General features: G+C 35.4%; 1 protein-coding gene and 1 pseudogene across 2 annotated transcripts; one reads left to right on the plus strand and one right to left on the minus strand.

The window, feature by feature from the left end:
* Positions 1–268: 268 nt before the first annotated feature.
* On the minus strand, positions 269–27955 carry GRL (transcription activator). 2 transcript variants are annotated; one of them, XM_088213759.1, is made up of 25 exons: positions 27808–27955; positions 27549–27650; positions 26550–26983; positions 26389–26463; positions 25778–25858; positions 25454–25534; positions 25197–25279; positions 24623–24707; positions 24266–24391; positions 23880–23987; positions 23307–23351; positions 23055–23197; positions 22287–22419; positions 21373–21483; positions 21154–21232; positions 20219–20412; positions 19229–19374; positions 17994–18075; positions 17796–17906; positions 3997–4122; positions 3779–3918; positions 3586–3682; positions 2310–3301; positions 1401–1613; positions 269–1113 (listed from the first exon to the last, which is right to left on the minus strand). In XM_088213759.1, the coding sequence occupies exons 3-25, from the start codon at positions 26961–26963 to the stop codon at positions 618–620; spliced, it is 4161 nt and encodes a 1386-aa protein (XP_088069885.1). In that variant the 5' UTR covers positions 26964–26983; positions 27549–27650; positions 27808–27955; the 3' UTR covers positions 269–617. The 2 variants fall into 2 exon arrangements, with proteins under 2 accessions (XP_088069885.1, XP_088069886.1); XM_088213760.1 differs by lacking the exons at positions 17796–17906; positions 27808–27955 and having other exon boundaries at positions 27549–27794.
* LOC148268868 (uncharacterized) lies at positions 15501–16133 on the plus strand (annotated as a pseudogene).
* Positions 27956–27986: the final 31 nt, after the last annotated feature.

Here is a 27986-nt window from a genome sequence, read left to right on the forward strand (position 1 = left end):
TAAGAAAAAAAAAAAAATTAAAATAAAAGAGAGGAAAAGAAGTAAGAGCTCAGAGACCAAGAGAATTTGCAAAGAAAAAACATAATGATTTCATTCAAAAATGAAGCAAGTAATTCTTCGGACATACAAGGTCTTTTTGTAGCAGAAAATACAGCCATTACGTTTCAGACTACTGCTAACTCATCCTAGTAAACTGGACGGCTGTCATACATACAGTAATCTGTATAAAATTAAAACAATTAGTAAACCATAAAAAAAAGCCAACATGTTTAAGAAGATTAGTTCCTGACACATGTATTGCACGAAAGGAAGGGTATCTCCAAGTTAAATTTAGGGCCTCATAGAGCATTTCACACGACGAATCAATTAAATAGGGAATAGTGTAACTTCAGGCCAAGCATCTAAAATGGGAAATCTAGCTCTAGTGCACAACCTCCATAAACTAAGAAAAACTACTGGCATGTGAACTTACATGGTTCCATAAGGTATGTGATTATCTAAATTTACATTTTTTGTAGGAAAATTTTTTTGACTAACCTTCTAATCGTTATTCTGCTATGAATAGTTAATCAGACAATAATATTATTTACTACCTTCATTTTGGTGCTGACCATCTTTCATTTATATGATATCGGACCAGATCTTGATACTGCAAATCTTGGCAGCGGACTGGGTCCTGTGCTGTTTGAAGTTGAGCCTTCCACAAACTTAGATTTGCGGCTTGAACTGTAATCTAAAGGCCCAGATCTCCGAAGATTCCGGTGTTTGCTATCACCGCTCCTTAGGCTTCCACTATCAGTATTGTAAAGGTGATCCTGACTATGAGATGATGTTCCCTTAAAGAAACCAGAGTCATTGGCACCATATTGAGGAGTTGAGTCACCACGGGCCTGCTTCATCACAGGAGACAAGTGCGCTAATGATACAGCAGGTGAATAGTGGGGTGATGCAGCCAGTAATGCCAGTGACATGGATGGAGAGTTTGAATAGTACTGGCTATAAATCGAACGAAGAATAGCATAAGGAATATAAGGTTCAAGAGAGGATCTTGGAAGATACTGTGAAATCTCAGAGACTTGATCTAGGAAAATAAGCTTAGCTACAAGATGAGATCTGCAGGTAACAGTAGAAGGTGATCAATAGATATGTACTAGATTTGGATTAACATGAACTACTAATAATTATAGACAATTAACTTGAGCAATAACATGTAGATATTAAAAATGCACCAAGACCATCCTTAAGTCTTAAAACACATATCATAAAAACCCAATACTTACATTCAAAACTAATCTGAATACTAACAAAAGATCTTTGTGCCAAGGAGATTGATATTTTTTTAAAAATGCAATCTCCAAAGTTAATTAACGGTAATAAAATACCATGAATATTTAATTTACCTGTTAGCTTCACCCCATGAATCTAGTACAATCCCTGTGGAGAATTTGATGAAGAGTTGCATAGCTGATTTTATGCTTGCCTCGGCAGATAAACGAGTCTGTATCTCAAGATCCAAATTTTCATCACCATGGCCATTTGACAGAGATTGCCGCTGCTGATGCTCCCGTTCCAAGCGGACATACTCACTTCCTGCAATCACAGCATCGATGCACCTGCAAACAAAATTAGATTGTTAAGGTGCCAATAAAGATTTGTTTCCTCAATAATGCAACATTTCACACAACAAAACTGATAAATCTAACAAAATTAAACTCAAAATTGAACAATCTAAAGAACCAAAATGCATAAAACATTCACAAGCATTCAAAGTATTTACACCAATTTACAGCTTATCAAGCTTCAATCCAGAAAGTTGGCTGCTCCTTATTTAATGCTCTAACATTCAGTCAATAGAAAAGATAATTGGAACAAATCCACTATTTATGGGAGCAATATCTCCTAGAATTTCATAGGCTAAAAGGTAAAAGATGCAAAAATGTGGGACATCTCCCTTGAATGGTGCACATATTAGGCACATGCACATATCAGCCAGATCCTTGCAATGAACAAACAGATTACAGGGACATTTTCCTTCAGCATGTACAACGAATAAAAAGCTCAAATTTGGATGAACTTCCCCCCTCTTGCACTAAAAGAAAGCAATTTCCAGAGAAAGCTAGCCAATGTGGCAAAAGACTTTCTCAAGGCACCTCTTGGAAACGGGTTCATGCCCATTTACCTCTCAATTGCTCTTCAGGTATGTCCTTCCAAATAATTTAAGATTAAAAATATACGTAGAGAAAGAGACAGTGAGGACAATAAAACCCAAAATCAAGCCCCCTCCTTGTCTGTTGAGTAAATTTACCTACCTCGCCAAACAGTGGATATTGTTGTTGAAGCCCCCAGTTTCAACATTGAAGCCAGTAGTGTTCCATATATTGGATGTCATGAAGGTGGCAAATAAATAAGGTAACAAGCTCCACGAACCATTGTTTGCACCACCCACCTCTTCCAAAATTGATCTCACCCATTCTGAATCATGATTGCCAGCCAGGACTACACTGTTAGCAACTCCCTTAATCCTCCTGATTTCATTTTTTTCAGGCATTTCTTCTGGTATATGTTTAACTACCCCGGCAAGTAGTGAATGTATCAAGGGCAAATGTTCTTCAAGCACTGCTCCAGTAGCTTCGGCTAAAAGATGATCAAAAGCCAATGCCTGCCCTGCCTCAACACAAAATCCTATTACTGTATCCAAATCCACAATCTGCTTCAAGCAAGCATCTCGTTCCATTCTGTCACCAGAGTGCATGCTGCCAACAACTGCCTCTAGCACCTCCCGGTTTGAGCGCAATGATGTGTCAATGCAATTTAAGAGAGCAGCAGTGTGTTCTTTCATCATTTTGTCCAGCCTGTCAGCTCCGTAGCCGCCAAAAATACGAACAAATGCCTGCAGTTCTCTGAGATCAGTGACTGACTCAGCAAAATACCCACCAACAGGCCTTGTGCTCTTGAAGCATTCATGCATTGGAGTAAATAGGATTCCAGCACCTGATACATCTTTGACAATGTTTTCAATGTACCAGTTGCACACAACTTCTGCTGCAGATCCACTAAGTTGCTCCGTTGATTTTTCAAACAAGTGCAAAGAAGAAACAGGTCCTGAGAAAGCCTCAGTTAGTAGAACTTCTCGAATACCCTGGGTTAAATCCATACTAATATGCTGCTCTGCCAGATGGACTACTCTCATGTGTCTGTGAATGAGTGACTCAAGGACAGAAGGTCGTTGAAGATCATTATCAGTTTTCAATACTGCAAGCAATCTTCTCCTGAAGTTCCCAAGGATACATTCTCTCATGTACTGCACATCATATGTGAAACACAAGTGAACAATACAGTAATTGGCATGCATCCTAGAAAGAAGAATGAGTAGATAAAGCAAAAGAAGAAATTTCAAGATATTCTAGATTCACAGTATTTGATAGATAAAAAGAATAAGCAGATGACATATAAAAGTCCTTTGAAAATGAAGATTTATAAATTTATAAGGAATGTATCTTCTAAAAGCAAAAATTTTAAAGGGCCGTGATAAGCTAGAAAGCAACATGTATGCTTTGATAATAAAAAGAAATCAGTATGACTCACCTCCCTCAGAACAAATACATGGTTTAGAACACATATAGGCTCCATATCATTCAAAAGTGAACATAAGTTGGTCAGTCTCTGCATTGCAGCTTCTAACCTGCAATTATGGAAAAGACCTATTAATCAAATCTGTTCTTGATTGTTCAAGGAAAGAAGTTATGCACACATCATGTATACAACTGAGTTAACTTACATTTTGATGGAATTGTTATTTTCAGGATAGCTTTCATGGCCAGGCAAAGGAAAACCACCAACCCCCTTGGGAGATTTCCCTGATGGGACTGGAACTCTTGATGCATTATTCAGATAAGAAGCTGCTTGCTCAGGAAGAAGCTGAAATGTCTCTAGTAATAAGTTTTACAGTTGCCTTCAAAAGTATGTATTGATGCTAACAGTAACTAAAAAATTAACCTGAGTCTCCAAGGCACCAAATCCACCATCAGAATCAAGAATATTGATTAATCCCTCCAATCCTCCCATGATGGATTCAATAAGAGATTCAACATATAGAACTGCATCTCGCCCAATCTTTGTTACCTGCTCACATGATACACAAGGTAAAAACTGTGAATTTGCACCATTGTTCTTTCCTCATTCTGATGGAAGGAAAAAATAAAGGCCAGTTTGAGGAGGATTTAAATTTAGATATTGTCAGAAATAATGGATAGAATTATATATTTTATCTAACAGGTCACCCAGATAAGCAATCTGTTAGGGTCACATGATTAGGATGTTGTCATCTGAAGTCTTGCAACACATCTGTGCCTTATTTAACAGACTTCCTTCCCTTTTTACCTATCTTGAAACTTTGGAATTTATGGCTCGTCAGAGAGAGCTCAGCAATCTCTAGAATAAAGGCATTCTAAACCTTTTTGAAATGATTTGGTTGATGCCTCTGTTTACCTATATATTTACCTATCCACCATAAGCAAAACTTTTTGTTTACAAATTCAGACAGGACAAGGAGAGCTTGAACAAGCTACTTAGAGAAAAAGCAGCAAAAAACCAAAAATAGAGATCTCATATCTTAATAATTAAACTAATATCTTATTATTTATATACTAATCATATAAACAATCTACCAAAAAATTAAGCAAGACAATATATTTAGGTACCATAACTTTTGTTTAAATAAAAAATTGAAATAGGATCTTTGAGGTCTAGTTCTTGGGTATCTTCTTGTAAGAATTAGGAAAAAGAATACCAAATATTTTCTTATATTTTATTGAAACAAAAGTAGAGATATATATACATATAGACAAATTCATATGTGGTAAACAACATAAATTACCCTAATAAATTTATTCCTAATTAAGCTTACATATTTAAAAATATAATCATACTATTATGTTAGACAAAATTATATAATATTCTAACACTCCACCTCAAACTGAAGCATAAATATTAATCATGTCCAGCTTATTCCGAAAATACTCAATTTGTGTTTCATTCATAGGTTTTGTGAATATATCACAAAGTTTTCCTATTTTCACATAGCCAATAGATACAAAGTTTTCCTAAATCTTTTCTCATATGAAATGCCAATTAACTTCGATATGTTTGGTTCTCTCATGATACACAGAATTTGAAGCAATATGGACAACTTGATTATCGCACCGAAGTTTTACAGGAGATGTGGGATTCAAACCCACTTTTTCTAAAAGATGATGTATCCATAAGACTTGACATGTGAACTGGGCCATAACTCTATATTCAAACTCTGTACTTGAGTGAAATACAACTGTTTACTTCTTACTTTTTCATTATACGAGATTTCCATCAACAAAAATACAATAACCAGTAGCAGACCTCTTATCAATCTTTAATCCAGCCCAATCAGCATCTATAAAACATTCAATGTGAGTATATCCGTGATTTCTAAACATTATGCTGAGTCCCGAAACATCTTTAAAGTAGCACAGAATCTGTTCCAGAACCTCCCAATGTTTAACTGTAGGTGCAGACATAAATTGACTTGCAATACTGACATGATATGCAATATTTGTATGAGTCACAGTGAGGTAATTCAATTTCCCAACAAGTCACTTGCATTTTTCTGGATCATAAAGGGGATCATCATCATCTTTTGTAAGATGTACATTTTGTACCATAGGAATATTGCATGGCTTAGCTCCTACTTTTCCTGTTTCTGCAAGTAGATCAAGTACATACTTCCTCTGAGATAACAAAATTCCTTCCTTACTTCTTGTTACTTTAACCTCCAATAAATAGTTTAGTTGTCCTAAGTCTTTGATATTGAAATTGGTATGCAGAAATAACTTGAGAGAGAATCTTCCTGCATGGTCATCTCCTGTAATCACAATATCATCAACATAAACAACAAGAAGTATAATACCAATTGTTGATTGTATATAGAAAACTGAATGATCACACTTATTCTTTCTTAATCCGAATTCACATACTATCTCACTAAACTTGTAAAATCACGCACGGGAATTCTGCTTCAAACCATATAAGGATTTTTTCAAATGATAAACTTTCCCGTACTCCCCCTGAGCAACAAACCCAGGTAGTTGCTCCATATATACTTTTAAGAGATCACCATGATGAAATGCATTTTTAATGTCTAGTTGGTGCAAGGGCTAGTCTCTGGAGGCTGCAATAGATATGAATGAACAGACAAATGTACGTTTTGTCACTGGAGATAATGTATCAGAATAATCCACCCTATAAGTCTGAGCATAACCTTTTGCTACCAATCGAACTTTAAGTCTCGCCACAGAGCCATCTGGATTCACTTTAACTGCAAATACCCATTTGTACCCAACAACATTTTTTTCTTTGGGAGAATTTACCAGATCCCAAGTATGATTATCATCAATAGCATTTATCTCTTCAAGCATGACATTACGCCAATCAGGGTGATTCAGAGCATCCTTAACTGTCTTGGATATGGAAGTGGAATCTATAAAAACAATTAAAGAGCTAAACGAAGGAGACAAATGATCATATGAAATGAAATTAGCAATAAGATAAGTAGAATGAGGAATGGTGCATTGATGTGTACTTTTACAAAAACTGATGGTAAGATCAACATCATGGGTGGAAGAATTAGATGATGAAGCTGGTACAAGACATGTATCATTAGTCTATTGTCTTTTGGAATAAACATGAATAATGGGCGGTTGTTCTTGAGTTGGAGGCATACCATCATCAGTTTGTTCAGAAGACACATCAGAAAAAATACCATTATCTGGTTGCTCTGTAGAGGTACTATTCTGGAATTTATAAATGAATCACTCATCGTCCTTACCTAATTTGTAAAATTAGATTGTGAGGAGAAAAACGGTACACTCTCTAAAAAGACTACATCTGTTGACACTAGATATTTGTTGAGATCTTAAGAGTAACACGATATCCCTTTTGCAGGCAAGAATATCCAAAAAGACACTTCAAGACTTTGGGATCCAATTTAGTAATCTTTGGTCGAATATCTCGAACATAACACGTACTACCAAATATCCGCAGCTGTACCGAAAACAATGTCTTGTTTGGAAAAAGAATACTATAAGGAATATCACATTCGAGTACTGCAGACGGTAGACAATTAATCAGGAAATAGGCAGTGGATACAACATCAGCCTAGAATTGCTTAGGAACTTCTGTTTGAAACAAGAGGGCTCGAGTAGTCTTAGGTAAATATCTGTTCTTTCTCCCAGTAACCCCATTTTGAGATGGTGTATCAACACAAGAGAACTGATGAAGAATCCTATGTTGAGTTATATAATTTTGAAATGAGTTTAACATATATTCTTGAACATTATCACTTCTTAGCACATGCACAAAAATATTTAATTAAGTTTTGATTTCCGCATGAAAAATACACAAATGAACAAATATTTCAGAATAATTTTTCATAAAGTATATTCAGGTCATTCGAGAAAAATATCAAAAACAGTGACAAAATACTTAAACCCTATTTTAGACATAATAGGACATGGACCCCAAATATTAGAGTAAACTAATTCAAAAGTAGACTCAGTTCGTTTATTAATTCTTAGACTTGACGAGCTACGATGATGTTTTGTAAACTGACATGACTCACAATCTAATGAAAATATATCATGAAACTAAGGTCACAACTTCTTTAACACCGTGAGAGATGAATGCCCCAACTGACAATGTACTTCAAATGGAGAGATAATACTACAGCAGACAACTAATCGAGGCGCCCAATTATCAAGAATATAGAGACCTTCTGATACATGTCCTTTACCAATAATCTACTTCGTCATAAGATCCTGAAAAAGACAATGATCAGGAAAGAATGACATACAACAATTAAAATCTTTGATAATTCTACTTACAGAAATCAAATTGAAAGCAAGTTTGAGTATACTCAAAACAGAGGTCAGAGTAATGGCGGGAGTTGGGTTTATAGTCCCAGAATCCTCAATACTATAGGTTGACCCATCAGCAATAATTACAGAAGATGATGCTCTGTGTGATCGAAAGCTAGAGAAGATCTTAGAGTTACCTGTCATTGGATCTGTAATACTAGAATCAATTACCCATTGGTTTGATAAGGAGATAAGATATCTTTTACCTGATTCAGCAGACATAGTGGCGGGTGTGGGTCTTTCAAAAATTCTTAAAACAGAGAGAACCTTGCATACTTTTCGGCTAAAACCATAATAGTTTTCTCAGAAGAGGAGCTAGTAGTAGCAGCAGTAGCAATATTTGCAGTTTGTGTTCTCTAATTTTGATTCTATAATTTCTTGCAAAAGTATATCCTTGCTCATAACAGTAATAACAAACAATATTACTTGAATCATTATACCGACTATCCATTGCTTTGTTTCCTCCCATGTTATTATTTCTTCTTCCTCTTTTAATAAAAACATTAGTATGCTGATTAGGTGTAACAGTCTGTGCGCAATACTCTATTGAAAACTTCCTGAAAAGATGTGATCTCGGAACTAGATACGATTTGACATTTAGCAATCTCAAATTTATACGGAAGACCAGCCAAGAAACTCATTATGGCCATCTGCTCTCTGTGTATTTGTTGTACCTCGATATTAGCATTGAAAGGCAAAAGTACATTAAACTCATATGTCTTTTTAAATTCCATAAAGTAGATCATGAGAGATTTGCCCTCCTTCTTAGCACGACAGAAAGCTTTACAAACGTCATACATGCGGGACATATTTCCTTTGCCTGGATACAGAAATTCTAAATAATTCATCAGTTCTTTAACAAACTCACAGCGATTAATTAAACCTATTACCTCACTGTCAATCGAATTTCTGATCCGCAGAAACAACTGTGCATCATCTCTTAGCCAGATTTGTCTACTTCCATCAGTGGGAAGGTTTTGAGTCAAGTGATCATCCTTATTAATACTGTGTAGATAAACTCTAATAGTTTTGCTCCACTTCAGATAATTTGTGCCATTTAATTTATACTCAGTGATCTTTGACATGATCGGGACTATCTCACTTACTAAAAACTTGTTATCACTCATTCATAACCCGAGAATATTCACAAATTTTTACCCAAAAATAACTGAATACAATTACTAGAGATGCACCAAAAACACTATAAATATACCAGAAAATTTGAGAAAACAGAGTACCTCTTCACGTGCGGGTATCAACAACCCTACTAGAACCTCATTGTCAACCACCGGAGATCTGTGCCGCCGCCGGAGAACCACGCACTGCCGCCAGAGTTACCCACGCTGCAATTTGAAACTACCAAACAGCCTCCTTTCGGCTAAAAACCATAGAACTTCAATGTTGGCCCTAATCTGGAATGATGCTTGCAGAAATAGCCGAAATTGGGCCGAAGAGCAAAGAATCGCTTCCTGTCGTGCGATCTGCTCCGCCACGCCGTTTCTTTCTTCGGCCTTCTGGTTTCGTGCACATAGTCGGTTGACCGAGCCCTTCTATTACTTCTAGCCTCAAACGGGAAAGCAAACCGCACAGAGATACACTCCTCCAGCAAACCCGACGCACACAGCCTCAATCTGCTGCGCAAATCAACGTTTTGGCTTCTCCCGTGTAAATCACCATGATGGCTGCACTCTGAACTGACCGGAGATTGTTGATCAACTTCCTCCGGTGTCGGGAACGAGTTGTTAACCTTTCTTTTAGTCTAATGAAATTTGACTCCTAAAATCCCAACCCCAACTACCTAACCCTAACCCCTAACTCTGATAGCATGTAAGAATTAAAGAAAAGAATACTGAATATTTTCTTATATTTTATTAAAACAAAAGTAAAGATATATATACATGTAAATAGATTTATATATAGTAAACAATACAAATTACTCTAATAAATTTCTTCTTAATTAAGCTCACATATTTAAAAATATAATCATACTATTATGTTAGAGAATATTATATAATATTCTAACATAAATAAGAAAACTAATTAAACACTAGAAAAGAACAACAAAGGAACATTGTCCGTTGGTTCTTGAAAACTCTTACTATATTCTATTTTCATTTTCTTTGAAAATCTATACGGAATAGAAAATACATTTGTTTTTAGAAACATGAAACTTTTTGTATTTGAAAATGAAAACAAAAATATTAGAAAACCTTAAAAAATGTTTTCGAGGTTTAATGGATCTTTATTTATAGAAAACAATTTTCCACTTTTAACTAGCAAATACATTATCTAAATTTGTTCTCATTTTTGTTTCTTTAAAATGAAAACTATTTTAATTTCTCTTCTTGAAATTGTAAATTAAAAAATGTTTTAAGAACCAAACACAACATAAATCTTCCTATTCCATTTTGTATAAATTTTCCCCAACTCTTCTTTTCTTTACTAGTTCTAAATCATCCCCCCATTAGAAAAGAGCTTGACTTAGACGAAGTAGACTCCGTTTCAAGAAATCTAGATCACATTCACGAAATTCGTCCTCATAAGTCTCAATAGTATCATAATCTGGATGTCAATGCCATTCAACTAGATAACAAGTACCACCTTTAGGGAACTGACAAATGATGCCTCCAATGACAGTTTAAGTCCTTCGTTGGTTGCAACAAGAAAAAAACCTTACCAACTGCTTTCTGTATTACTACTTGAAGCCAAAGAAGGAAGCTCAAAAGCTCCTCAAAAATGTTAAATCTTCCACATAGAAAACATAATTAATATTTATTGAGTTAACAAACCAAGCAAGTATTTATTGGTCCAACATATCAAATAAATGGGTAACGGGCAAGAGCTTGGCATATAAGTTTTCTATGGAACTTTCAAGATATGTTTCTAGACATACAAATCATAACTAATAACTACGTGAAATTCTATGGTTTTGTGATTTCATCTGCCACTAGTTTATAATCCACATTACTTAAAGCAACACATTTCACCTAATCTCGACATTTAAATCAAGAATATGTTCGGCAAAAGATTTGACATTCTAAAAAATTTTAGTACCAAGAGATAATAGAAAAAGGTCAATAAGTGTGCAAGAGGAAGACCTATGAACAATCTCAAAAAGATTCTTACAAGTTGACTTGTCAAATGAATTGTTGTAGGCAAATTTAGTAATTGACAAGACTAAATTCAATTACCGTGTTTCCCTCCTATATATTAGTGAAGTAGGTCAACTAAGCTTCGATTAACCACTACTATTGACCTTCAATTTTAGCATGGAAAGCATAAGAGAATTTTGAGCCAATTTGACTATGAATACCAAATTAAACATGTTAAGAGGCAGCACAAAAAAGATCCAAGCTTGTCATGTACTAAAAGCATACCGCAGCACACACCTAGTATGTGGATCCTTTCTCTGTTGGCTACCGTTATTCTCAGGAATATCTTTGGTTCGAAGGAAGGGTATTATGAATGCAAATATAGAAAGCGCAGTAAGAATAGAAAATTGTCGTTCAATTAAATATGGAATCCTAATTAGTATTAGATTTCTAAATAGTTGGAATCTTAATTAGTATTACATTACTCCCTCCTGGTTTTCAAGCTTGTCCTCAAGCTTGAAATGTGGATATACCTGTCTCGTTGGTCTTTTCTTATTGTCTAGTATCACATTCAATCTCGAGCCAGAATAGTCGTTTATATTGGTGACCTGAAACAAACGGCTCATTACAGTTATAACACAACCCTTTTAACCTTCTTTCTATCATCTCTGCCTTTATTAATTCTTTATAAATGGAGATGAACATTGCCAGATTGTGTCGTAATGTTACTGCCTTGTGGAATTGGTGTTTTTTGAAAACGAACTGAGAATGATCACTATAATTGTGTTCGGTCATCGTGCACAACTATTGTTTCCTTTCAAAAACTCTGAGCATACTCATTGCATGCATAAGAGTGGTGGGTGATTACATTTCGATCTCTAAACGGAAGGAATCTATTAATCCTACTGTGAACAAACTTACATGTTGATCAACTCAAACAAATCTATTTGCCCGTGCCAATTTTTCCTGAAACTGCCTCTGATATTCCTCAACTGACCTTGTTTGTTTCAAGTTCACCAGCACCCCAAATGGGTTGCTTCTGGCTGGTGGTTCAAAACTTAGCAAGCAATATTCCTTGAATCCAGCCCACTTGATTGTGCGTTGTTCGGATTCTAATTGATGATACCAAACTTGTGCTTCACCGAACATGTGTAAGGCAGTCAATTCCACCTCATCTTCTTCCGGTGAGTATTGATAGGTAAAGAATTTCTCACAGCAATATAACCAAATCAGAAGATCCTCAGAACTGTCGAAGGTTGAAAAATCTAATTTAGTGTAGCAAGGAACAACCACATTACTTGGGTGATGGTTTATGTCTTCCGAACGATTTCCAGTGTGAAATGGTTGGGATGATTGTTCTTGCGAGTTATGACTACTGACAGTTTATTCCGAAACTGTTCGCATGTTCTGACCAATTCCAGCCAAGATCTTCTTGAATTGTGAGGATAACTCCTGCAGCTGACTGCCTAAGTGTCTTTCGAATTCAGTCATCCGTGCTTCGTTTGCAGCAAGAGCTTCCTTTACCATCAATCGTAGATCTTCCATTATTCCTGAGTTGCCCATTATGTTAAACTCTGATAGCAATTTGTTCTGTTCCCGAGACCAAAATCTTGTCACTGGGTGGTTATCTGAAATTTTCGGTTCCATAATCTTTCTCCTTGTTGCGATTTCTTAAGCGGACCATTTTGTAAAAATATATTACAGCTCATCAAGGGGAGGTGTTACCTTGGACTTCGTTAGAGAAAACTTCAATTTCGTACTTTAAAATAATATTCTAATTTATTTTATCAATAACAAGCATCCCTTTATATAAAGATTACAATTTTTTATTTATAAATGTTAATTTAATTTGGAATCTAAATCTAATTACGAATACTTTACTAAAATATTGAAAATTCTACACTATTTAAAAATCAAATACTAATAAAAAATTTATATATTACTTAGAAACCTAATACTAATTAGGATTTCATATTTAATTGAACGTCAATTTCCTATTCTTACTTCGCCTTCCATATTTGCATCCATAACAAAGGGCTACACAAGATACCAAGGTTTGGTCCACGAGGCAGAGTATTTTCCAAGTTTATCAAGATTAAAAGGGTCTCACTGAATCACTTATCATGTACCTCCATAGCTTTTGTGGCTCTCCCATCATAGAGTAGAATGAGATATTTGGTTGTCTATGTCTGTTGGTACGTGGCAGTAATTGCAGACTCAGTTAACAAATTATCTTCACGTTCTAGTTAAAACAACTTGTAAAAAGTACCTGCCAAGAAATATCTCATTATAATTAAACATCTCTTCTTCCACCTTTCCTCCATCTCAAAGGTGCTCAAATGTTTGACAAAAGGTGACCGGTAGATGGACCAATATTGAGGCACTTACTAGAGGAAACTCAGGACACTTTCTCACTGTCCTGCAGTCGTACAATCTTGCAAAGCTCAAGTGATGTGAGCAAGGAAAGGGAAAAAAATTTATTTAAAGGGAGAATTAGCCAAGAGGAAAAATTTCTTCCTAAACCATATGATATCTTAAAGGAAGAGGAAATTCAATCTCATTCCTTAAAGAACTAATCCCACGGTTTAGGAAAGATATGGATAACATTTTTACTCTTTTAATGACAAGCCATAATTTACCATATTTATTTCCCCCAATTTCTCTACAATTGATTAAAATATTCGCTTTTAAAGAGATAAGATCTTATTCAAAGTTTTCTTAATTTTCATTATTTTTTCATTCAATGTGATTTAATTTTCATGTAATTTTTTACCATTAATTTAGCAGATTTATTTCTTTGTAATGCACATGACATACTCTATAACTAAGTTTTCAATTCACAATTGTAATCATTCAAGTTTGAGAATAATAAAATTATGAAATTTTAGTTTTCAACTAGTTAGGTTTCGTCAACCTTCTTGTTGAGTGAGAATTGATTTAACTTATCAAACTAAATTCTTGTGGTGTTTTATCAATTTTCTTTCGAATTGATTTCTAACTTATCAAGTCCATACTTGTGATTTTTTAATCAATTTTAACTATCTCAATTACCTTGGTTGACATTCACATATTTGAATGTAGGTCAAGTAGGGAGCGTTTGTTGAAAGTTTTATGATACTGAATACTGATGTTATATGTGGGGTTCTTAATCGTGTTAATTGATCCTAAGTTCCGTATTATCATGGTAACAGGTGGGTCCCACAAGTTTTGGAACTTGACTTCCACAGTGATGAGTTCTATTTAAGTCACTGACAAAGATCTTGAACTCTTGTTCTTAAGTTTGATAATTCCATGAGCTTATTGCTGCAAATGAGGCGTTCAAAGTAAAAGTTATAGTTCTGTTTGAAGGTGCCAAATCTCATCTCAGGAGGTCCTTATTCCAACTTGAGGAACTAGAATTGTAAACTATCTTGCAAATGGATAGAATCAAGGCTAACTTTAATCGCTTTTGGTGTCCACTAGTCTCGAAGAAAATGCTCACACTAGTTTAGCCAACCGAGTGAATTTGTTTGGCCGTGAAACCTGTGAAAATCAAGTTTTGAGTACAAAAGAACATATCCTTACCTTCGGCTATCTCAGTTGCATGCTCCTGCCTCTAGTTTCTGCAGTTACTACTACCCTTTGGAGCTTGCAAGGTCATCAAGTTTGACACCAGAGAATTCTTGGATAGAAGGTCAAGCTGCATAGTCAGCTCCTTTTGCTTTGCTTCCATTCTTTTTCACTCTCCGCATATTATAGTCATGGGTTTAGTCTTCTGTTACAGTCCCTACTTATGAATCTGTTATGAGTCTATAAACATAGAAATCAGTAGGATCTTTCTGGGGATCTTGAATTTTTCCTCCCTTGCTTATCTTTAATCTAGTTTAAGAACTCATTAAGAGAGAACTCTACAATCTCTCGATTAGGAAAGTACCCAATATTTGAATAGAATTCTTCATTCTATATAATCTGTCTTAAAAAAGACAACCTTCGTTTACCCAATATCCACTTGTCTCACCACCTTCTCCCATTCTCTCTCTCTGAAGCCACCCACTTAATCACCCTGATTAAGCTCGTTAATTAAGTGATAATCACCATTTGTGAAGTAATTATTACCTTAAACACAAAAACCATGGTGTCTTCAACTACTTGGATTCTGTCCTTCAAGGCTCTGGTTATCTCCACCGGAGTGTTAATCTTAACTCTGTTCCTCAAGGTCTTTGTTCCATTACTCTTGGATTTCTCTGTTTCTCGAGCTCCTGGAATATGGAACTCCTAGCTTTCCTGGTTGAAGCCTCCTTATCTTTACGTCGTCATCAACAGTATCATCATCTCAATCGCTATATCCTCCAGGTTCCACCACAGCAATCACGAGGAAGAAGATCATATCGATTAGCCGAGCTAGATCCAACGGGTTGATCATCCTCCAACAATGATGGTCTCCGTGAATTCAAATTTGATATTCTGCTTAGTGGAGCCGATAATGGTTGTTAATGAGGAGAAGCAAGCAAAGGCTAAGGTTTCTGAGATGGAGAGTACTGTACGTGCAGAGGCGGAGACGGAGGAAGAGAAGATTGTGGTGGTGGATGGCTCTGTTGGAGATAGTGGAGATGAGCTTGTGATCTCGAAGTTCACATGGACCCTGCCGAGAAGGATTCTTTTCTCAGATAATCAATCAGAGTATCCTTGGTCGATGGAGAAACCACTGGCTTCTTCGAGATTCAGTCACCGGAAACCGATTAAAGTCAGTCCTGAAAGAGGAAGAGCAGTACTGAGAATGGCGAAGTCGAAACGGAACGAAACGCTAGAGAACACATGGAAGGCGATAACAAAGGGGAGGGCCATGCCATTGACAAGGCACCTGAAGAAATCGGACACGTGGGAGAATCACGGCCGTCATCTAAATGTGGGGGAGGCGAATCTGCATCAGGTGAAGAAATTTGTGGCGTTCGAGAATCGAACTAACTACCAGTCGCCGGAACCGAGGACACCGTCGCCGGTGAAGCTGAGGAAAGGGCCATCTCTGAGTTGAGACGAGTTGAGCCGGAGAGTAGAGGCTTTTATAAAGAAGTTCAACGAGGAGATGAGGTTGCAGAGACAAGAATCATTGAATTAGTACAATAAGATGATTAGCTGTGGGGTATAGGTAATTTTTTTGAAAATTTTTTCTTTTTTGAAGAATAGAAAACTATCGTGTTCAAAGAAAAGGAAATTTTTGAAAAGAAAAAGAAAAGAACAAATTAGAAAATGGGTTGTGTTCTTGGTGGTTGAAAAGACATTTTGAAGTTATCTTGGGTTGATTTAAATTAGGGATAGCTTTGATGATATATATACATACAGATGGTTTTCAGTATGTAAGATGTATGATGCGATTATAGGAAAATGTAAAGAATAGAAATGTTCTTTTATTAAAAAAAAAACAATTACAGAAGCAGTTGTTTTGGGAATTAAATTTCCAAAATTGCCCAAACTACCTCTCTTGTTTGTATCAAGACTTATTCTCCCATAAAATAATCCCATCCTACAGTTACTCACCCGTAATACATATTTTAATGCTTACAAACAATATTTTGCACATAAGACAGTCTACCATTATTAGTATCTAATTACACATAATTTTATTTTTTATTTTCTTCTATGATACACCCTTTCAAAAGGAAGTATTTTGTTGTTCCTAAAATCATCTTGGTACATCTTCGTTAACCCTTCGAACTATTGCTGGAATGTAATCAAACCAGCTGCAGCATCCAGCTCTTCTACTAATCTGTTATGAGACCAATGACTGGGATCTCTTTACTGGTCGATTCAACATGAAGTCTTGTCACAAATTTGCGGCTTCTTTACCAGACTTCATTCCTTCTAGCTATCTTAGAACTTGAGGATTTAGGGATCATTAGAACCTATCAATCTCTAGAATGAAGTAATACTGTTTGATCTCTGATGATCTTATTAATGCACAGCCCTAGGCAAATTTTCCTATTCACAGATGCTCTCATTCCTAAACAGCATTAGACATAAATTCTGTATTCATCTGACTTCCTAATAATGGAAATATATAATTCCCAATTAATCCAATTTCCTAGTTTAATTCCTAACCCACTAAGACCAGAATAGCTCAAGGAGCGTCTGGGTTTTTCTTCATTTTCGTGGGTATCGTATGTGCTCTAGATCCCTAAAATCAGCGGAAGGGTGAAACTAATTCTCACGTGGATCTGTCAAACTAGTAAAACAACACAACTGTAACAAACCATAACTCCAATAAAGTAAAATACCAAATGATTAGTTAACAAAGAAATAGCATTATTTCTCAAGTTGCAAAATTGAGAAAAACAACAACAATTTCACTTCCAGTAGTATGCACGTTTTCTTTCATGAAGTCGCTTTTCATATTATCTAATATAACAAGAAAGCATCTAAACATGTAACTGGCATTTTGCTAGTTAGAAGCAAACATTACTATATTATTCCAGCAGCCAATCCTTTTTGGCATTCTAAATCTTCAAAGATTGTCTTCCTCTTTCAGACAGGATGACTTTCTTGCCTTCTCTTTGGGCCAAGGTTCATAGATGTTTTAGAGGTGTCTCTTTGACCTTGTTATTAAGGACTCTGTTGCAGTTTTGTATTGAGTTTTCCTTTGTTTTTCTTTTCTTTTTTCCCCTCATTCTGCTTGGAGACCAGTTAAGGATGTCTTATCCTCTTCACTTCTACTTTCTTCTTTTCTTTTTCTATTCATAGTACTTCTTTCATCTTAGAAAAAAGGATGTAGTTCCTGACTTACCTCTTCTGGAACAATTGGAGAAGCGCATTCCGGGAAACTACTAGCAACACCAAGCCATGCACAACAATGCTGAGGACGCCCTTCTGGTCCAAACATAGTGTTTCTAAAAACCTTTTACAGCAACTCATATGAGAATGACAGATATGTTTAAGATATCCTAAAGTAAAGATTAGATGGCAAGGGGTAAGGGAAGCATACCGCAGTAAGGTGCTGGTGATAGAAATAAAGCTTTTTAAGACTTCCATGTTTCGATAATTGAGACTCCAGTTCATCAACGCATCTGAAATATATTAAGATATTTTACTGCAGTATCTTTGCTTTAGCCAAGTGCTCAGTGAGATTTCGTTCATCAAACTTTGATGCTTGCATGAATTCAATATTTAAATGAATTTTAAATGAACTGCATTTCAAGACTGCACTGTAAGAGCAGATATCATATTAGAATAACACACGGACAATACACCTTACATGGTTATACACAAATAGATTGCATTAGAGGTGACAAAGTGGTTTCAGGCTTTTGTATGTACATCAAATGCTTTTCTTTTTTTCTTTCCTATTGAGAATTGACTCAAAGTTAAAACTGATTATGCTTTACCATGCATGCCTAACACTTTTCTCCTACCAAAGAGTAAAGTTCGTCTTATCCTCAACAATGTACATTTAGGCCAATATGCTTAAAAATATCGTAAATAAGCTAATTCTTGATATTTAAATTATTTTAGGTAAATGACAATTTATTTATGTGGTGAGGAAACATTTATATTAAATTAGGGATTATCACCATCTACATGTGAGGATCAGGGATGAATTGAAAATTTTCTTTTTAATATTACAGAATATTATCACTGGCCTCAGATACCCCATTTAGAGACACCTCACCATTGAGTGCTCCTAGACTTTCATTTCCACTGGTAAAAGTGGTCATAGATAAGCGGGCCCCATTTAGTTACTTTTTTTATTATTGAGATCAAGATCTCCACTCTTAATAAACTTTCTCTAAATAATGTGTTCAAGCTCTCTTTATCTTCACATCACCATAACTTATCCCTCAAGTATAAGAGAAGACACTAGGACAAATCAAGGCTGCGTAAGATTCACCACCTAAACTTCATATAAATTTCTAACTCAATTTTTCACCTTTCTTCAAGGTCCTTATTTTTTAGTCCATGACACGTGCAATGGGAGATAACCCTCTTCATTCTCCTCCCTTTCCATTCGGGTGTGAAGTGTTTTATCCTTAGTCATACACTAAAAGAGGCTTTTACCGATTAAACTAAATGATACGTACTTCAAGGTGTGCTGCTGATATAATGTAAACGCATTTCTCTGTCATTGTAAATGCAGATTGATTTGGGCAAATATAGTTTAGAGAAGTTAATGCAATCATAATCCACAGTTCTCAGATGACAAATTGAAGTAGAAGAGTTCACCTGGACCAATTGTATGCAGAATTTCCTTCAGACAGTAACCCTTCCTTCCCAGTTGAGACAGTAGCTTTTTCCAGGTGCCTTATGTTTATAGATGAACGAGCAGATGTAACAATCATCAAAATTGACAACCAATCCTTTCGGAAATCCTGAGTAACAATCATAAATCACAATTTATTCAAGAATATACTAATACATAAGCCAATATAGATTAGATCTATAAGAACAAGAATGAAGGGGTTAACCCACTAAAAACAAACATGAGACTAAAGAAAAAAAGAAAAACAACTAGGCCTAACTTATTAAGAACGAGATTTGGTGTAATATCTTCAAAAGCAAACTTAGTGCACACGGATGACAAGGTCATTCAAGATAAGGGAAAATCTATTAGTGAGTAAAGATGCTTATCCCAAATCTCTCCTTGCAGGGTTTTCAATCTTAGAAAAACTCACCCACAAAATCCTCAAACCATAAATAATAAGCAAGTTTCGATAATAAGAGCAACCAAGTAAAATAGGAATATAAAAAATGAAATAACAATGATAGAGAAAGAAATGGAAGTGCACATACATGCACTAGTGAGTGCAGACAAATCATGTATAAGAAACTAACAGAAGAAGACATCGGTTAAAATCAATTGCCCCCATCACAACTTTCATGCATCATTAACTCTTCAATCGTAGTTATGCTGCGAAAAAAAATGTAGACACCATGTTGCATGAAAGTAAATACACAGAAAATAAACAAATAAAAATTTCAATTTTAAAAAGCCAGCCTCCGAAGGTAGGTGTCAGTTGATTGACAACCTTTTAAAATTATGAATAATGAACCAGTATCATGAACCAGAAACTTCTGTGCCATTAAGGTGGCCAACACTAATATCATTGTGATATAACGACATGTATAACCACCATGCATTCAGTTCAGATCTTAGAAACCTTCACCAAGGCAGCTAATGTACATATATGACAATACATTAAACAAATTTCTTACTGATAGATCGCACGTAATAGCGGAAATGTTTTCACCCTGTGGTTTGGGTATGTTTTCAAGATGCAGTACAATTTTTTGGAGAAGTCCTTTCAAGCTTGCATCAAGGTCAAGGGCCACGATTCCAGGAGTTCCGAGCAAAAAACGAATTCTACCAGCACATGAAGAGAGATATGATAGTGCATAACCTCGGATTGCTGCATTTAAACATGAAGAACTCTCTATAACCAGTCATGAGATGTAAAATTTATTGTGAATTAACAAAGAAAACTTCATCTCTACCAACTGAACAGCAAGTAAAAAGGTAACTCAAAGGTTAAGGTCCATACAACTTGACTAGCAAAAAAATACAGGTATTTTATTAGTTTAGTATCTGTTACACAAATTGGCTTTTCTCTAACTCTTCAGTAGCCTCTTCTTCATACCAGTTTCACATCAATAAGTAAACAGTTTAACTAACTATTTCCTCATATCAGAAACAGTGAAAGCTCAGGTATCACAAGAACTTTACTGTCAATTGGTGGTAGTAATTAGATTAGAGCACATGCTTCCCTTCCACAAATATCGAACAAGCACAATGATCTAGAGCATGTATTGATCAAGACATCAGATGAGTTTGCATTGGAACCAGCAACCTTAAAGTAACTGGGATCTTGTTTTCTATGGTTTTCAGCCATTAGTCATCAAACTCTTTTGACGGGGAAAAGAGGAGGTATATTTCTCTCTTAGACAGGAGCTTACACATTTTATTTTGAGGGCGTGCTAGGAAGGGAATCCATGATTTTTAATAGAAGAAAGAAATATGTCTGTCAATTTAATAAATAATCTTTCTTTCTCTAACGACCATCATCTCTCCTCTTTTCTGAGCACAAGCTTGCAGTTGCCCCCTCATTCTCTCTTTGGGTATGCATATTCTTAACTCCTTCCTACCCCCTCACCTGCAATATACTTGCGCACCAGACAGCAAAGTTGATCCATTCCATCTAGCAAGAACCCAATAGTTGGATCACTTGGATCCTACAAAAGAGAAAAGTCATATGAATTTTAAGTTAAAATAGTAGGCTTAAGGACTTGAATCAAAAAATTAACCCAACCATGACGAGAAACTAAAGCAGCATCGGGGTGAGACAAGAGATGAGCTTGGCTAATTGACTTACTATATCAACTGGTATAATTCTAGTAGCCCTTGATTTCGATGATGCAATTCCAACATGTTGGAAGTACCAGATGACCTCAGATTGAGCTAGTGCCAAGGCAGAAAATACCATCTGTAGGAAACATCGAATCATTAGAGAAAACTGCATGGAAGGGGAATTACTTTAGTATGCTTGTGATTCCATAAATTAAAACGGCAACAAAAGGATGAGAGAAAAGGAGACATTATTTCTTGTTTTCTCAATTCAACTTCTTCCTTTTAATTCTACTAAGACAGACAAAAAGATCAAAGAAAACAGTTCACCAAGATCAAAAGCAGTTAGATATTTATCTGGCTGGAGTTTCAGCAAATCAGCTTTATACATGAGTCTCTAGAGAAGGAACGCATGTGACAATGAAACAGGGAAACTTCTAAACTGATCCAAACCTCATAATAAAGTGTATCAAAATGATAAAAATGGTAAATTAACATGTTGGTGGAGAGTACGAAACTAAAAAAGTGTCTTCAATCAACACTGAGCAAATATATACCGTAAATTTAGAAAACACTAACTGCAAACTTAGAAATTTTTTCTTGAATTTACCAGATTTTCCAAGACACTGTTTAGGAGCTTTTCACAGTTCTTCATAATTGTTTCAAAGATAATGCATTATTTAATCCTAAGATTCAGCCCCATTTCCATAACATTTTGCCAACAAAACATGCATTTCCACTTTGGATGAGTTGGCAACAAAAGATGTAGTAGCTCTTCAGTAGTTGACAATTAGTCAGGAGTATTTTAATATCCTCAAGATTTCTCTTGGGTATTGGATAACAAATAGATTATGCATGCACATGAAAGTGATGAAGATTACAAAGGAATTTGAGAGGTATTATGTAACAGCATATCTGATGATAGTTAAAATGCCGCCTTGCCTGAATATTTGGAGCCAACAGGCTTGGTTGGTCAGTGAAGAAAAGCACCATTCTTCCTATTTCTTGCTTTAATAATATTCTCCTCTCCCGGTGAATTGTATCACACAAAACTAATGCTTGTTCATGCACTTCACTGCACATGAACCAACTCAGAAACATCATTCTTACTGCCAATGGTCCCATGAAACTAAGGAGTTCAGATATATTAGAATAATTAAGATTCTGTAATATACATGAGAAAATTTATTAACATTTATTAAATTGTAATCATTTGTGCAAATCTGATGAGGAAACTTGTAATCATTTATTGTTGTAGTGCCCGAAGACTTATACCTTATGGAGTTCTGTTTTAGGGCTGCTGGGGCTGAATTGGGTTATGGCTGAGAACGTGAGCAGTGAATTGTGGGTCTGGGCAGGTTTTTGTTAAAAGAATAGGCATTTATTTCTTATTCCACTAACCATTTTTTGGGTTGTGTAGAAAGAAAGGAACGCAAGAGCTTTTGAGAACAATGAGACTAACTTTACACATGTTAGAGATAGATGGATACACACTTTTGATTCTATTTTATTAGGTCATGACATCAATGATTGGGCGGATCTTGAGATTGTCATTGACCACTTGATTGACTTGTAACTAGTTTTTATACTTGGGTGATATTCCCTTGGTATCTATGTAAATAATATTACTTCTCTTTTCTTTCAAAAACAAAAATTATAAACAAAACACTGCTTCAATTAGTGGTACTAACATGTGAAAATTTTTAATACCTTATCATTTTCTCGACTTGCTTAGCCACACTATATTCCAGATCAGCATCTTTTTGCTTGATTCGTCCAGATTTTGCCATCTTCTTTGATTCTAGTATCCGGGGTAAAACATACAACTGGTAGTCCTCATGCACTAGAATAGACTGCATGTTCAAGATTACATGTTAATCAGCTGCTCAAATGTATGCCTTTTCTTAAATGATCATTTTTTGGTTTTTTTTTTTTGAAAAAAAAAAAGAAAGATAAACTGACCTCATCTCTGAACAATGTAAGAACTAAATTCTCTTTAAGTACAACCTGGAGTTCAATAGAGGGAAAAGAAAACTGTAAGAAGCACTCTCGATATGATACAAAGGCAGGAAAAATATGCAAAATTACTCTAAGCTTTGAGCTAATTACAAGAAAATGCAGGTACTTGAGTAATTAACAAGATATGTGGCACTTTCTTCTTAAAAGAAAAAAGTTATGGCACCACCATTTGTCACATCCAAAAGCCTGAATAACTTGAATGTGATAAAGACATCTGTGAGAACTATTTAAGGGATACTTTATAGAGACATACTAAACAAATTTTCGCACATCTAGCTAACAGCATGATGCTTAAATATAAAATTTTCAGCACCCTACACTTGCAAACTCTTCATTGGACTTGCCATCTGTACAATCCATGTGAGAATGTAGAAGTAGGTCAAGAGTATATTGAATTCGCACTTGATCATTTATCTGAAAGTTCTCATTTTTCTTGTATTTTGTAAAAAAATACTTATTAATGTAAATCTAATGCATGAAAACAGAAAATTAGAATCATGAATTGTGTTGCTGTACCAGAGCAATATCAATGCTAGTGACACGAAGCAACTCATCAGGGCAAACAAGATACCCAAGTAACACCCACTCCCGATAAGAAGTAACATTTGCAAGATCTTGGGCTCGCTACAAGAAGAGAAAAAAAAAAGACAAAAAATATATGAGTAAACACCACAATTAACACAAGATTCTAAAAATATATATTAGTATATTTGGCACATCAAAACCATTTCAGAGTTTAAACTCTCGCAATAAGATAATAGTATCTATATATACTGGCACATCAAAACCATTTCAGAGTTTAAATTCTCACAATAAGATAATAGTATCTATATATACTGGCACATCAAAACCATTTCAGAGTTTAAACTCTCACAATAAAATAATAGTATCTATATATTTACCATGGGGTGAGCAGAATTTGTAAGTATATCAGGATATCTGGGATGATATGGACTTAAAAATCCCTCATTTCTCAACTTCCTTGTGTCTGTAGATAAAAAAATAATGGGACCAACAGCCTCCAAGACCTGGAAACAAAAATTTGGAACTATAAACTGTTGTATCCTTATAACAATTAGTAAATTACATTTGTGATTAAAATGTTGGTAGAGGTATTTCCTTTTCTTTTTCCCTTTCTTTTAGAGGGGAGATGCAAGAATTTAAAGCATCCAGGAATCTTCCTAACCATATAGAAAACTTTTTTCAGGAAAATACTGAAAAAAGTTTATCATATTAGCTGGGGAGCTAAAGGATTTTACCTCTCCAATACGGGGGCTGACAAAATTTAGGTCTTCCTGTAACCCTTTCAATGGTGGATCATAAGAGTCTATGAATTGAACTAACCTGAAAGAAAAATAGAAAAATATTAAATGTTAAAATGCAATCAAAGTACAGCCAGAAACATACAAAAGTGAGGATGCCCTGGGCGACAAAAACCACCATAAACTATTTTAGCATAAAGGGGGAAGACAAACCAAGAAGCTTGGACCTGTCCCCCAACTTCTGTGTGAGATTAGATTTATAGCAGTATATGTTCTAATCTACACCAATCTCGAGAGACAAAAAATGAGATCCCAAAAGGTACTTCAATTATCAAGAATCATTTTCAAAACCTTTCCGTCTCTAATTCAAGCAAAATGACGGTAAACCTTCAAGCATACACAATCACTATATAAACTTGAAAGCTTTTTTTTTTCTTCGAGAAAGAAACCTTCAAGCTTTTAAGGAAAAGTGTAATATGTAATGAAAAACAAATGCTTTTCAAAGTTCATTATAACCAACTTAGTTTGCAGAACAATACAAGAAAGTTCATGAGTCAAATACTCGTCCTACCGATGATAGAAGTCACAGTCTCTCTCATTTCTTGATATGGCATGCAAAAGATTATACATTTGCAACATCAGTTTCCTGGGTATCTGTCATGAATGGTCACTTTCATAACATCAGTGATATTGAACAAAAAAGGTTGATATAGACAATTCATGACACCATATGTACATAATTAAGAAAAGATAACAATTCCCAATAAAGAGGATTGACAGAGAAATGGAAGAATACAGGATTGACAGAGAGAGAGAAAGTAACCTTGCCTTCTCAGAGAAAAGATTTACTCGGGCAAACGAACAAAAGAGATCCATAAATGCATGTAGAATAAGCGAGTTCTGATGGGGCTGTAAAACATTGTTCCAAGTTACTGAAGATGTTGTAAAGGAACCTAACCATAATGTTCCCTTTCCTCCGCCCAAGAAAAGTATTAAGAAAAAGTTATCAATTTTATATATGCTGACGCATTTCCAAAATTTAAACAGAGTCAACAGCCCTGCCCACAAGTCTCAAAATTAAAAAATTCTTGTTTTTAAGTTATCAACATTCCCAATAAGAGAAAAAGATTTAATAGGTGATGCCAGACTTACCAACAAGGTAATAACTGTGCTACTAAGATCCAATATGAGTCGAAGGGCTTGTTCTCGAAATGCCATCAAATCAAGAAGAAGCTGATCCAGGAAAGAAAAATGAATTACTAGAAAGATGAAACAAATAAATGATCTGTAAATAATTCAAAATAGAAGAACGTTTGGGATTGTTTGGAAAAATAGAGTAGGTGCAATCTAGTGCTCATTTAAGAAATAAGCAATTATCTATAAGGGGGGATAAAAAAATAAATAAATTTTATGGAAAATAGTCACGTATAAAGATTTAGGAAAATGGTGATTATGTTTCTTACGTAACGTTACTTCCAAAGACCTAGTAAGCACTCTTATGTCGTCAGTAAATGAGTAAATTAAAACAGATTGCTTAGAATTTCTTACCCGCATCAAATTACCAATCCCAAAGATGCTAGAATTTTTTTAATTTGCCATCATAATCAGAGAAGAAAATATCGGGCACTAAATCACTAATATCACAAGGAGCAAGCAGGATACAGGATCAGAGTAGAAAGTAAGTGAAACTTTCAGTTCATTATCATCAATATGATTTTCGTTTATCTTAAATCGTCCTGTACGGTTGCAAGAGAACTGTTTACCTGCACCCATGGCTCCAAGTTCTGTAAATGAACTTCTGCCCCATCATGCAAGGCATCCAGAGCAGCCTTATCAACCTGCATCAAATTTTTGTTTAAATAAATTAAATTTTATCATGAAAAGCAATGCTTAATGTTCAAACCTAAATTATTTCATTTCTTACACGTTCAAGCTGCAATTTGCTAAAGTGCTCCGGGAACTTTTTTGAAAGCAATAAACATATCTTTGGATGATTTGGGAAAACACCTGCTTTCCAAAATGCTTCAGAAAACAAATGATTAGCAGGATCAGGGTAGTCCAGGATTTGGTTTAATCTGTACATTTTTGCCATGAGGCCTTCTGCAACTTCAATAAGTTGAACCACCCACTGTATGTTCAAACCCTTACTGGACCCACCAGAACTCAGAACCTGCCCCTCAGGACCAACATTTCTAGAGCTCCGAGATGATGCTGAAGAAGTTAAATCTGGTCCCAAGTACTCAGTCCATCTTGATGGACCTTCCCAGTCTCTTGACCTTGCAGAAGTCGGGGACATCGATGCATCTTGGGGAGAAAAATATTGCCGAGATTTTGCCATGAATAATGCACTCACTACAACTGAAATCAAAATTTTGAATTAAAGACCATAGACTCTTTTGCTAGGAGATAATGAAATTTTGATCTACACGAACTTCTGTTACATCACCAAGGCCATTCGAATATTCAATTCGGGAATTACGAATTCCAAAACAGAAACCTAACGTATTTAAACAAGCAACTAAGGAAGCAGAGAGGCAAACAGGACAGAAAGGGATTAGTTCTTATCAGTAGATTTCATTCATTACCTAGTGTTAAAAAAAAAAGTGCTACTTCCGGACTAAACGCTGTGTGTCCCATCAGTAATTATCGCAATTTCATAAATTAAAAGGAAAGGCGCGAACAGACTTTATTAAAACAAGTGATAATGCTCTTTCTGGTTCCAAAGAAAGGCAAGAAAAAAAAAATCAACACTCCAGCCCCTAAAACCAATTTGTGCTCATTTTCAGCAACTAAGAACACAAGAAAAAAAGCAGGAATGAGGTCATCCGTTACGTCGAATTCCAAAAGAAATGAAAATATTTCTGACTACAAATTCAATTTCCTTTCACCGCATTTTCTCATCAACCAAAGAGCGGATAAGCACCTGTAGAGAGAGTATTGAGAGAGTACACTGCCGTAGACGTCCGAGCTTTGAACTTCAAACAGAGAGCAGCTTCAAATTACCTGCCCTTCATCGAGCTCAGATCTGAGAAAAAATCACAAGAAGACGAAGATGTTGAGAAAGAGAGAAGAAAGCAAAGAGAAGTTTGTTCGTTTTAAGGATGGAAGTTAAAGAGCTGAACAGAAAGCTTTCCGATTTTGAAACATCAATAAATTCGTTAATGGTTAAACAAGGATCTTACTTGCTAATTTAATTAGGAACTAAAGATATAATTCTCTAACTTTTTTTGGGATTTTCTTTTTTCTTTAGGATGGAGATGGTGACACAGAGAAAGACAGGAGAGAGAGGAAAACGGGTACGCACGACGGATAGTCAGTAATGAATACGTACACAAGTCGACAGTGAAATTTTTACTTGGTA

Source organism: Carica papaya, chromosome 2, assembly GCF_054855325.1.
Source record: "Carica papaya isolate Zhongbai chromosome 2, ASM5485532v1, whole genome shotgun sequence".
NCBI classification, from domain to species: Eukaryota; Viridiplantae; Streptophyta; class Magnoliopsida; order Brassicales; family Caricaceae; genus Carica; species Carica papaya.

What these genes read in the sequence shown, in the direction of transcription:
- GRL (XM_088213759.1), bottom strand. Translation starts at nt 26,963, where the DNA reads ATGGCAAAATCTCGGCAATATTTTTCTCCCCAAGATGCATCGATGTCC. An exon ending in TGTTGGCTCCAAATATTCAG is followed by an intron (nt 21,484 to 22,286) that starts GCAAGGCGGCAT and finishes TGTTTCCTACAG; the next exon opens with ATGGTATTTTCTGCCTTGGC. An exon ending in AATATCCACTGTTTGGCGAG is followed by an intron (nt 1,614 to 2,309) that starts GTAGGTAAATTT and finishes TTTTGTTTGCAG; the next exon opens with GTGCATCGATGCTGTGATTG.